Source organism: Rhineura floridana, chromosome 2, assembly GCF_030035675.1.
Source record: "Rhineura floridana isolate rRhiFlo1 chromosome 2, rRhiFlo1.hap2, whole genome shotgun sequence".
Lineage (NCBI taxonomy): Eukaryota > Metazoa > Chordata > Lepidosauria > Squamata > Rhineuridae > Rhineura > Rhineura floridana.
This window is the reverse complement of record NC_084481.1, coordinates 35,884,834-35,898,287: the sequence shown is the minus strand read 5'-3', so window position 1 is coordinate 35,898,287 and position 13,454 is coordinate 35,884,834. Positions and strand designations below refer to the sequence as shown.

The following is a 13,454-nucleotide window of genomic DNA, read 5'->3' as shown; positions in this document are numbered from 1 at the left end:
TCTAAACAGTATGAGTTATAAATACACACAAAAACACACACAGAGGGACAATAACCCTGTCTAGGAATTTTAAAAAGCTGACCACACAAACCTCATTACATAATTAAATCAAAGTAAAGTGTCATACTGTGTCCGACTGTGCAGGATTAAGCATTGTGCTGGGAGCACTAATGAGGCTCAAGAGCTGTGCATTTCTCCATTGGTCAGCTGAGAGGTTTCGTCGAGGATATACCATCTGGAGTGAGATTAGGGCATCTGAAAGAGCCTAGAAGATAGTAAATAAAGATATACTGATTTGAAACAATTAGCAATTAAGCAAAATAAATACAATTTAGCAATTTTCTAATCTACAGGCATACCCTGCTTAACGTTGTCGCCTCGCTATAACATACATGCTCCATATGCCTGTATTTCTCCAGAAACGCAGCGCAGCAGCACAGGCTTTAGCACGTGGGGGTGGAAATAGACGCGATTGCGCCATCGCAAATCAGCTGGGAGGCACGAATGCGATCAGCTGGGAGGTGTGGCAGCGCAGCAGCAGAGGCTTTAGAGCACGGGGTGGAAATAGACGCAATCGCGCCATCGCAAATCAGCTGGGGGGCGCCATCGCCATCAACTGAGAGGCGTGGCAGCGCAGCAGCAGAGGCTTTAGTGCAGGGCTTTGAGGCTCCGCATGAAGGAGGGGTAAAAATGTTTTAAAAGGTAGTGCTTCACTTTAAGGACATTTTCGGTTTATGTACTAGCTCTGGTCCCATTGAGTATGTTAATGCGAGGTATTACTGTATTCCGTTATTACAATTCTCTCAAGCATCTAATGGGTATGTACTTCAGAAATTCAAAATAAAACTTTAGTATTTATCCAACTTTGTATGTGACGAACTACAGTGTACTATACCTGAACACACACAATAGCTGAGGCCAGAAACATTTTTGCTTGCCTCATATATGCGAAATAGCATAAGCTACTTTCAGAGTTGCACACTGATGAAGCCTGGCTAAATCCAAGGCTCTACTGCAGCATTAGGCAGATGCTGTTGGACTACAACTCCTATCAGCCCCAGCCAGGTTAGCCAATGGTCAGGGATAATGGGAGCTGTAGTTCAACTACGTCTGGAGGACACCACATTGTCTACTCCTGGTGTACCACAACACAGGTATGAGGTTATGCCTGCAGTAGTAGCCTCACTTACTTTATGCCATCAGATCACACTCCACTCACAAGAAAACAAAACATTTCAAAATAAAATTTCTGCTTCCTGTCTTAGTACCCATGTGGCACACAGAGAGATGACTGAATAACTGACAATATAAATTTTGTTGCATATTGTAGGTTTTTAGGCCTATTTTTGTCAATTCCCTATGCCCCCCAAAGCCCCTTGTAAATTTGCTTCACAGGGTCGGAACACCCTATGATACAGCATGAGGGGCGCACAGGAGCCTGCTCCAATGAGTCAGTAAAAACACTCCTCTCCCCCTACCATGATCAGAAGGGCTACAAGCCATTTTTGTACTGCTAAAATAGCACAATGGGATTTATTTATTTTATTTAAATATTGATAGGCTGCACTTCCATAGACCTACAACAAGGCAGTGTACACCATACTAAAAAGATCAAATAAAAACACCAATACTGGTTGCTTGAAAAAGTCCACATTTCAAAGGCTTGTCTGATCCAATTTTTAAACAAAGAAAAGAAAAAAAGCCAGTGAATGGCGAGACCTCTACCAGATATATTTAGCTAAAGAAGGTTGTTCTACATGAATGAAGCAATTTGATCATTTCCCAAATGATGATCTGATGATACTAAATTGTTCAGGATTATTAAAACAAAAGGGGATTATAAAGAGCTCCAAAAGGACCTTTCCAAAATGAGTGAATGTGCAGTGAAATGGCAGATGCCATTCAATGAAAACAAGTGTAAAGTTATGCATACTGGAACAAAAATTAATTTAACTTAATTTAAAATTAACTGAATTTAAAATATACTCTTATGGGGTGTACACTAGCAGTGGCTGATTAGGAATGAGACCTTGAGGTTGTAGTGGACAGCTCAATGAAGATCTCGACCCAGTGTGCGGTGGTTGTGAAAAAGGCAAATTCCATGCTAGAGATCATTAGGGAAGGTATTGAAAATAAAACTGATGATATCATAATGCCATTATACAGATCTATGGTGCAGCCACATTTGGAATAGTGTGTACAGTTCTGGTCACCTCAACTCAAAAAGGGTATTGTGGAGCTGGAAAAGGTTCAGAAAAGGGCAATCAAAATGATCAACAGGACTCCCCTATGAGGAAAAGTTGCAGCATTTGGGGCTTTTTAGTTTAGAGAAAAGGCAAGTAAGAGGTGACATGATATAAGTTTATAAAATTATGCATGGCATGGAGAGTAGATCTCTGGAACTTGTGGACATCCAATGACAGACAAAAGAAAGCACTTCTTCACACAGTGCATAGTTAAACTATGGAATTCACTCCCACAAGAGGCAGTGATGGCCACCAATTTGGATGGATTTAAAAAAGGATTAGACAAATTCAAGGAGGAAAAGGCTATCAGTTGTTACTAGCCATGAAGGCTATGCTCTGCCTCCATAGGTGGAAAGAGTACACTTCCAAATACCAGATGCTGGAAATCGCAGGAGGGGAGAGTGCTCTTTGCACTCAGGCCCTGCTTGCAGGTTTCCCATGTTGTGCAACTGGTTGGCCACTGTGAGAACAGGATGCTGGAATAGATGGGCCATTGGCCTGATCCAGCAGGCTCTTCTCATGTACAAATATGAGCATGTACACTCTACCTCCCAAACAAATGCATTTCATTTTCACTTGAAAATAAACTAGGTCTTCCCAGTAACTATCAGACCTTGCTTCAATTTGATACAGGCATTGCAAGTTTCTTTCCTACTTTATTAGTGTGAGGGTATGGATGGCTAAGGCAGAAAGGAGTGACACTGGAAAGAAGAAAATATAAGAGTCCTCTTCAGATTTTTGTGGAGAGGTCCCTATCTCAGACCTTCTCACATGAGAGGATATGTCTGAAGGAGGACTCTAAGTGCATTCACTTGAATGAACTTAGAATCCCCCTTTAGATCTCTCTAACTGTGGGAAAGTCTGAAGGGGAGTTGGCATGCAGGGAAACATTGCAGTAAGGCTTGTGTATGTGCACCCCCAAGCCCTCCCCTCTTAAGGCCTATGCATGTATGTCTAAAGAGGGTTCCCAACGTTGTCCAGTGTGGAAGCACCTACATTCCCATACTTAAGCCTGCAATCGTATACCCACGTCCATGGGAATAAGCCCCAATGAATTCAATGGGACTTTCTTCTAAGTAGACATCTTTAGAACTGCACAATTCACCACGGATCCTGGTTGTAAGAAGGACCCTTTATAGGAATATCTTAAAGACCTTCTCTTTATAGGTAAAAAGGAAAGCATGCAAGGAAGTATATAGTGCAACAAAGCAATACAGGGCCTGGTTAATAAAAAAGTGTTAATAATACTGCATTTAATTGTAAATTAACATACTTTAGTGGTCAGATCTGCAGCACTGTTGAGCAAATATAGGTAGTATCATAAATTGTAAACTTGATTTAAATCAGGCTTTTCTCCTGCTGATTTAAATCAATCCATCCTGATACAAATGTGCTAAATGAACTATTTAATTATTGTAATTCCACACAGAAAGGAGAAAATGTAGACAATTTTTAACCTGCACACACATTCCTTTCCACCAAAAAAAGAGAAATGTTTACACATACTTTACTATGCGGTACAAATTCCTCCATCATCTTCTTCAAAGGGTTCTCATAATCCACAATCATCTGGCCAAGACGTGGGTATTCCCTATCACTGCATAAAGCAACAAATGAGATTCAGGAAAAGGCATTCTGTAACATGTCCCCAATTCTAAAAGATGACCAGTGTGCGATGCATTTTTACCTTGCTCCGTGTGTCATCTCATGGGCATAATTATACAATCCTATGATGGCCTTCCGTTCTTCAATCCGAGACAGTAATATCATTAGTGTTGTGTAGGTTATGATTAAATCTAGGTAGTTCTTTGTTAAATCAAAATTTACAGTCTAGAAATAAAATACAAAGTAGGTTTTATTGAGACACAATACATTCTAACAGATCACTCATATCATCTTCAAATTCTAGTCCTGCATACCTTTTATATGCATTTGAAACATCTCACACAACTTAAAAGATCTATTAGCTCATTTTAAATGTATGGAAGCATCTTAAGGGGTCTTTAGTATTTTCTAAACATTAAAATAATAACAGGTTAACACAATCCTATACATGTCAGAAGCACTTTCCATAGAACTCAAATGGGGCTCACGCTAGAGGATTGCAACTCAAATAGTCTTTTCAGAGATTTCCAAGTATTAGAGAGTAGTGCATACGTAAACAGCCAAGCTCCCAATCACAACTAATAAATTAGGAGCGAACTACAATATCATTTGTTCCCTTTCCACATTTACTGCAAATTAGAGGAATAGGTCAGAACCAAAATTTAAAACAGCTATGTTGTCTTCCAGTCTACTTCCAGGCACAATTCATAATCTTTATATTGATTTATAAAGTCCTAAACTATTTAGGACCCAGGTGGGCCACATCCTCCCATGTGAACTTGCCTATTAATGACGATCTACCTTAGAAGCCTTTCTCCAGGTCTTCCTGCCATCAGAAGATCTGTTGTCACCACAGATAGGACCCTTTCTGTAGTTGGTGCTTGGTTTTGGAACTTCTCCTAACACAGAGTCTGTTGCCTTTTAGATAGCACTGAGAAAACCCTTTTAGTCAACCAGGCCTTTTAAATTCTGTCTTTAAAATTAGCTTTTACCTGGTTGTGCTGCTGTTTTATTTTGCTATAATTTGTTACTGTTTTTAATTTTATATCGGAAGTTGCTGCAATACTGAAGAGAAGGATATAAAATATATTTAATAATAAATATTAACTATTGTGGTGTAGTGGTTAAGGTGTTGGACTATGACCTGGGAGACCAGGGTTTGAATCCCCACATAGCTGTGAAGCTCACTGGTTGACATTCGGCCAGTCACTGCCTCTCAGCCTCATGAAAACCCTATTCATAGGGTCACCACAAATCAGAATCGACTTGAAGGCAGTACATTTACATTTTTATTTAAAAAATAAACCAACTATCAAAACATTACCTTATCAGTTTCACACCCTGGGTAGGGATCCTGGTAAAGCAGGACAGAAGATTAACTGTGGCAAGTATCTATCCCAGTGCATCTCTTTAACTGTAATTCAAGCAATCTCCCAATACCTCCTCTACACTCAAATGAATTCCATGTCTCAATTTTAATGTCAGTTTCAAGCCCTTTGATCAGAGAAAATATAGGCAAGTTCCTTGCCATAGCCATCAAAACCATGTCAACATTAAAGGGAAAATGAGTGCCAAGTTAAAACTGTTTATATTTTTAACTATTTCAGTTTATGGACTTTATTGTACTCTTACTTTAAAAGGCACAATCTGTGTGCATATATACATGTATAGCGCCTTTTTTCCTCTTTGCACTGTAGCTGCCTTAACATCAACCACAAATATCAAATGGGACACTTTATTAGATATTTGTGGTCTGTAGTCCAAATAAACAGGACTCGTCTTGATAAAAAAGGAGGGCTAAAGTCACTTCAGGACACGAGCATATGATCTTGTGGCCCATTCTCGGTTCTTTAACAGGGATTAAGAAAGAAATTAGGACTGTTACGTCTATGTTGGACCTAGTACACTGACCAAGCTAAATTTACATCAGTCCATTTTATTGGTCTAATCAGCCATTTTTACCTTAGCTGTGCAATGTAATCTCATGCAAGTTTACTTGCATAATTTCCCACTCTGTTCAGTTGGGCATGCTCTCTAGTAAATGTATGAAGAATTGCAGCTGAATAGACTTTTTAAAAACTTTCATAGACTTACAATATCAAAGAAGACTTGGCAAACATCAATAGTGTTCAGCAATTCACAGACATGGTCCTTAGAAACAAAAAGAGAAAGGAAAAATCTGATTGCTTATTAGAATAATTATTGGACATTTTTTCTGAATTTGAAAAAAAAACCCTAACAGAGCAATCAAAGTTATGGGAAGCTGGCAGGGGGTGGCAGAAGAGAAGTTGGCAGGAAGCTCTGTGGCATCCAATTGCCTTTTGGGAGCCACCGGGCTGGCTGAACGCCAGCTCAGTCGGGAACTGCGCACAGGGACTGGGAGGTAAAAGCCGGCTCTGATACTCCTACCAGGGAGTAAGCCCTCCCCACTGTCAGCCATTGTAATTATTTACCTATGCCCATCTTTTTGCCAGCAGAAATTTTGGGCAGATTGGGACCCATGGGAGGTCTCCAGTGGGATATAGCGCATGTCCTCTCCCCTCAGTTCCACCTCTGCCACGCCCAGTTTTCAGGCCTTCTGCTGGCTTCCACCAGATCTTTGTCTGCTGGGCTAGGCTTTCCTGGTGGACCCCAGCTGAGCCAGCAGGGTCCTGGTGCCACTGTAGCTCAGCCAGGATAAGGGGCTTCTGCCAGCAGAGCCCAGGGACGCCAGGAGCCTGCCAGCTCAGCTGGGGGTCCACCACATCCAACTCCCCCCCCCGCCCAGCACAAATACAAGTTAGACTGCACCCAAAGTCAATAAGATATAGTTTTTTTACAAAAATACAAAGATAGATGTTATCAATTACCTTACAGTAGAAAACACTTAAAAAAAAAGATATAATAAATGGCTTAGTCTGCATTTGATGGTAACTTTCTGTGAAATTCTATCAAGCACTGCAAGAACAGCTGATCTGTACTTCAGGTGCCTTACCTTAAACTCCATAACATCAACAAATGTGAAGTAATATAAAGCCAGATTTTTCAGAATCTCTGATTTCTCTTTCTGCAGCTGAGCAAGCTGTTGCTGTAAATTAAACACACACACATATATACACTATACAATTCTTGAATACAAATGGACAATTTTAAGAAAACCAAGTAATCATATTTGCAAGAAGCAGATGAATCAGGTTTCCACACAAATTTTACCGTGATCAAATATTTACTACAGTTCTCTAATAGCAAGGTCCTTGTGGTTGCATGATTATAAAATAAACAAATCATGGGGCACAATTCTTCCTGCCTTAAGCTCATTGAGATGTCTCTCCCTCCCTGCCGTTAATACAAACACATACCATAGTGCTGGCAACTGTCAAGATGACAGGAAGTTGATACCCTGTTTCCCCTTCCCGATCTCTCTCCAAACCAGGGTCTGGCCTGCAGAGGGAGGGCTATCAGGAGATGTAGGAGGCAAATTAGCTTCCCATTCCAGGTAACAAGCAGCATACTGCCCAAGCATGCATGGCTGTCTGTCCACATGAGCCAAAGGGTAGAAAGTAGAAAAAAGAGGACCTTTTTGGACCCTGTACAATCCCTTCCCAGCCTGGTAGAAAGTGATTGTGCCCACATTTTACACAACTAATTGCTTCTTCTAATAAGCATTGACTACAAGCTAATTAGTAGACATTAGTAACAAAACTGTTATCTAGAAGTATGAGAGTTTAAAGAACGTTTAAAAAGGTTTGGTTATACAAGTAATTAGCCAAAGCAAAACCATTTATGAGCACAAATCAGCATGAAGAAAATGACAGATTTCTTGTGGTGGGAAAAGAGGTGACAGCAGAGTTTACAGGTTTTACTACAGAAAAACAATACACTTTTAAATTCAGAACTTACCAAAAAGAATATCCAGGAAAAGCCACGTTAAGCATGCAAAATAAAATGTAGACACAAACATAAAATACAGTAACGGTTCTTCAACCAGTCCCATATAACGCAATATACATTACAACACAAGCAACAAAAGAAAGAAAGATGAAAAAGAAGCAAGAGGGTAGAGGAAATGGAAGAGAGACTATGAATACAAAAATATTCAGTGGCTGTAAGAGTAGATTTTCACATCATATTTTTCAGCAATGCTTAAACATGTAAAGGGAAAAAAGAAAGTTATACAAAAGACTAGCAGAGAATCAGAACATCTTCCTTCAACTTTCTATATTAATTTTTAAAAATCATTGAATATGCACTTTTTAATGTACAAAAGTTTTTAAGAAAAAAAATTACATGTGTTGAGATAATAAATTACAGAGATAGTATCTTGCTGAAGGCCACAGGGAATTTCATGGACAAACAGCACACTACGAGATTCTATTCAACGATAATCCAGAAAAAAATCACCCCATATTAAGTATCACAAAAATGGATCTTGAAAATGGAAATGTTTGTTTTTCATTAAAAAGCTGTTTTCATTGTTAACAAAACGATACAATTGAAGGTTGGCATTTAATGCCTGCTGGGTAATGTAAAAGAAAAGATCCACCCCACCCCCACGATTTCATGCTTCTGGGTCAGTGCTGTCTACCATTTCAACTTTATATGGACACAAACATCTTACATCAAATCATCAAACAAGAATATTTCCAGTACACAACAGACTGAAAACAGCAGCCAGTTTTAAACAAATTTATATAAAAGAAAATTCAACACAATCTATGCTAAAGTGGCATGTAGAATCAATTCAGTCTGTTTCATACTGGAAGTGTTCTCATCTATATAAAGAAGAAATGCATGACCAGTTCAATTGCTTTGATACTGTGAAATGTTCAAAATATTCTAGATATTAAAAGGAGAAGGTATCAGCAATAGAATGTTGATGAAAATCCAGCTTTTGAGAAAACGAAAGGTAAATGTGAAGGGCAATAATTTAAAGGACACAAATATATGTGAAGGTCTGTATGAATCCCCAACTCATGCACATATAAAGTCCAATAGGAATTAAATAATGCCCTTCCACAGTCAGTAAGTTTCCCTTGACACATTTCTTATGTTTCAATCATACATACACACATACACATTCTGCACCTGGACAACAATATCATTCTGAAGAAACATAAACAAGAATGGGGGGGGGAAATCAAACAGATTCTGAAAGATCAAACAGATTCTGAAAGTTATCACGTATTAATCAATGTGTATTATGCAATTTGAATATGTCATTATATTATATTATAACAATTATATAAAATATATGGTATCAAAAATGAAGCTTCTGAAAGTTGTTCATTATATTTATTTCAGCACAACTATCAAATTGCTCAACCTTTTACAACACTTTTAAGCAATTTGGAGAGCAATCTTAACTTTAGGAAGCCGACATAACTTAATGCCAGTGTAAGTTACCCCTATTTCAAACTCCATTCAGGAGCCCCTGGGAGCGGTTACTGCCAGCTGAGTCAGCAGGTGAGTGAGGGCCCACGTTTTAAGGACTGGACGCTAGGTCACATGACAAAGCTGAACAGGGTGTAAAACAGGTGTAAGTCTCTCCTTGTCCCACCCCCAGAATGCCCCCTTAGGGGACTTACCCCAGTGTAAATTCTGCTGTCTTAAGTTTCACCAGCTAAGACAGCATAGCCCCATCTCACGTGGGCTGAGGGAGTTATGCTAATGTGTCACTGGCTCAGCCAGGACAGTCCAAAACCCCACCTATTTCAAACTCACTCATCCCTTGGGTTTGGACTGGACTCTAAGCTTTCATTTTTGAACAGGCTTTCTAAAAATTATTTCCCTATTTAAAAAGCAGCACTGGAAAACACCATAATTCAAATGTAAACAGGTATTTGCTTATCCTTTTCTAAACTAATGTCACCAATTGATGCCAATCATTTCATGTCCTCAAGCAGAAGGCTGCTGAAAATATTAGACACCATCTCAGACCTTGTAATGCCTTTGGAATTGCAATGTCTGTCATGGCCAGATTCTCCTTTCTCCTTTTTCACAAAATGATCTAATTAGATATATAAACAATGCCAGCCATATTTTTACCTGCAACATATGCCAGGATTCAAAGAACCACAACACCAGTTCTTTCAGCTGAAGAGAGCTTTAGACTTGCTTTTTTCTTGAAACCCTCTCCCCCATATTCATTTATTTATTTAATTTATTTATTAAATTTATTAGTCACCCATCTGGCTGGTTGTCCAGCCACTCTGGGCGACGTACAAGATAAAAAACAATACATTAAAATGTTAAAATTTAAAACCATAACAGTAAAAACCTAACCCACCCCAAAAGCCTGCCTGAAGAGCCGGGTCTTCAAGGCCCGGCGGAAGCTCATCATAGAAGGGGCATGGCGGAGATCATTTGGGAGAGAGTTCCACAGGGTGGGGGCCACTATTGAAAAAGCCCTCTCTCTAGTCCTCACCAGTCTAGCTGTTTTAACCGGTGGGATCGGGAGAAGGTTCACTGCTTTTGAAACTGAGGAGGACTTCAAAAGTGGATTGGAATTTGGCATAGACCCAGCTGTTCAACAAAAATTTTACTCAACACAACATAGATGCTGATGCTCTTTGGCACATATGAGCCCCAGTCTGTTTCCTAATGTTGGGGCTGCAGAGGTGGGTGGGGTTCATCTTGGGAGTTGTATGGTGATGCTACCCCCCCCCAACTCCAAGATCTGAAAAAGCTGCTGAAAGAATTGCACTGGCTGTCCATTTGCTACCGGGCCAAGTTCAAGGTTCTAGTTTTGATGCACAAAGCCCTATACAGCTTGGGACCAGGATACCTGAAAGACCATCTTATTCCTTATATACCGAGTCAATCATTGCGCTCTGCAGGTGAGGGCCTCCTGCAGATACCATCTTATCAGAAGGTCCGTTCTGCACAACGGACCTTTAGTGTGGTGGCACCTACCCTGTGGAATTCCCTCCCCATAAATATTAGACAGGTACCATCTCTGTTATCTTTTCGGTGCCTATTGAAGACCTTTCACTTTCAACAAGCCTTTTAAGTTGAGACCTTATCCCAGTCTGCTTCTGTGTTGGAATTGCTTTGTAATATGTTTTTAAACCTTTTTTTAAAATGATTTTTAACCTTTTAAAAAGTTTTTAGATGTCTTCAATGCTTTTAAAAAGTGTTTTTAAAGTTGTTTTGTTTTAATGTATTTTAAAGTCTGTTTTTATGATGTTTTAAAGTGTTTTTAGTGCTTTTGGTTGCCGCCCTGGGCTCCTGCTGAGAAGAAGGGCAGGATATAAATCAAATAATGAATAAATAAATAAATAAAATAAGATCAGGAAAAAAAGTAGGGCTGGTTGACTGCTGAATTGTCATGGAGCCTGCAGCACCACAAATGGAAAAGTGGCTGATTTGGCCACTGCACAACTCCAAACTTGAGGCAGGGCTGGGATCTGTTCCTGGACTCACACGGAGATGAAGCACAAAGTCAGAGACAAGGGAAATCGCAGGGTCCTGACAGCCATTATTTCTGACTTGGCTATCAAGGCCAGCCAAAACATTTGGACCCTGGATTATGCATACATGGTGGGAGAGGGCATGTGAACTTAAAGTCTGCTCTCATACTCGGCCTACTATATGCATAACCTGTAAGTCAGGACTTTATGTGAAAAGCACAGGTCACAAATGTTCAGACGTAAAGATTAACACCAAGTCCACTGCATTTGCTTGAGGAGGAGGGTGGAAGGAGCTTCTATGAGGGTTCTCAGCAGGATTAAAGGAGACATATATTATTATATTTAGTATATTATCTCTGTTCTTGTTACAGTTCTAATACATTCAAAACATTTAACTAATAGTACATTGCCTCTACTGAGAAACCAGCTGCCTTTGGTTCTCCCTTACCTGTCACTTACTGATGGTCATTCTACCTGGCTACCTGAACTATTTCCATTATAGCTCGTTGTACAGTACAGCTGGTGGTAACTGTTGCCTGAGCTTGCTTTTTTCCTCCTCCCTCCCCATTCCATTTTGTGGGTCATGTCTTTTAAATTGTAAGCCTGAGGGCAGGGGTTCTCTTACTATTAATTTTTCAGTTAAAGAATGGGGCAAAATTGTTTTAAAGAAGCAAACAAGTAAAATGTGGGCAATATCTGATGGGGTGTTTTTTGGTCATTTGTCTACCCTATCTAAAATTCCACTGAGCTAATACAAGCCCCTTGTGATCTCAGCCCTGGGGAGGGTCAAGGAGGATTAATTATTCTACATGTGGAGTTTCAAATAGATTTCTAAACAATTGCCTGAGAAAGCTACTGTATTTGTTCAATATCTAAATAAATATCAGTATTGTTTTGCAAGTTAAGGACCATCCGTGGCGCAGAGAGGTAAGCGGCGGTAATGCAGCCGAAGCTCTGCTCACGGCCGGAGTTCAATTCCAACGGAAGGAGGAAGTCGAATCTCCGGTAAAAGGGGTCGAGGTCCACTCAGCCTTCCATCCATCTGTGGTCGGTAAAATGAGCACCTGGCATATGCTTGGGGGTAAAGAAAGGCTGGGGAAGGAACTAGCAATCCCACCCCATATACGGTCTGCCTAGTAAACGTCGCAAGACATCACCCTAAGAGTTGGAAACGACTCACACTATAAGTGTGGGGACACCTTTACCTTTTGCAAGTTATGCTGCCAGAAAAAAGCTGAAGCTTTTTATTATTCCTTCATGATCCAGTTCACAGGATTTCCGTCTAATATTAAAACCAAGCTTCATAAATAACTTAAATTCAATGTGAAATAAAAGACAGATTGAAATGTCACACAGAGGAAAGCCAGATCTCTTCCTGATCATCCCAGAATGCAGGTCACAGACTAATGGGCCGAAGGTACAGGAAGACAGATTTCTGTTGAACATCAGGAAAACTTCCTGTTAAAGCAGTACAACAATGGAACCAATTACCTAGGGAGGTGGTGGGCTTTCCAACACTAGAGACATTCAAGAGGCAGCTGGGCAGCCATCTGTCGGGTATGCTTTAACTTGGATTCCTGCATTGAGCAGAGGATTGGACTCGAAGGCCTTATAGGCGCACTTTCAACTCTACTATTCTATGATAGCTTGGATCTTTATAGTGGTTCCACCTAGTATTCCAGAATGGCCCATTTGCTTAGCTTGAGGGCTTCCCTTTAAATACAGATATACTTAAACTAGCATCTCAGTTTGTTCTTCATTAAACAGTAATTGCTTGTTTAAAATGAAGTTATCTAATGTCATCTTGCAGAAGAGTGGTTTTGTTCTTTGGAGAGCTGAATTATAGAAAATATCAGACACTCAAGACATTTCAATAAAAGAATTTGAGAAGATCAGAGTTAACCTGGGAAGCGTGGCTCAACTGTTTCTGTCACAACAGGTTTTAGACTTTCAGCTGTCTTATAGGTAAGACTATGGCATACCAGAAAGATACATTTGTTCAATAAGTAAATGTAAATATTTAAATGGCACAGGAGATCCTAGAGCATGATAATTGAACAACTACAACTACAACTACAACTACTACTACTACTACTACTACTACTACTACTACTACTACGGGACCTTGGACAGCTGTCAATTTGACATCTCCTCCCTTCACTTCACCCCCACCTCCCATATTTTTCTTATTTCATTAGGAACAACTGAAACTTTA

The 13,454-nt window shown here is 39.8% G+C and overlaps 1 protein-coding gene across 5 annotated transcripts in view; it reads right to left on the bottom strand.

The window, feature by feature from the left end:
* NCKAP1 (NCK associated protein 1) overlaps positions 1-13,454 on the bottom strand; it is a 69,158-nt gene that overhangs the window by 34,143 nt on the left and 21,561 nt on the right. For 2 of the 5 annotated variants that reach the window (XM_061608272.1, XM_061608277.1), the window contains exons 3-8: positions 6,826-6,918; positions 5,946-6,002; positions 5,176-5,205; positions 3,934-4,076; positions 3,753-3,843; positions 128-265 (exon numbers count right to left, since the gene is read on the bottom strand). In XM_061608272.1, the coding sequence (XP_061464256.1) occupies positions 128-265; positions 3,753-3,843; positions 3,934-4,076; positions 5,176-5,205; positions 5,946-6,002; positions 6,826-6,918 (552 nt within the window). The remainder of the gene's footprint in view (positions 1-127; positions 266-3,752; positions 3,844-3,933; positions 4,077-5,175; positions 5,206-5,945; positions 6,003-6,825; positions 6,919-13,454) is intronic. The other 3 variants (XM_061608273.1, XM_061608274.1, XM_061608276.1) reach the window with 3 other exon arrangements.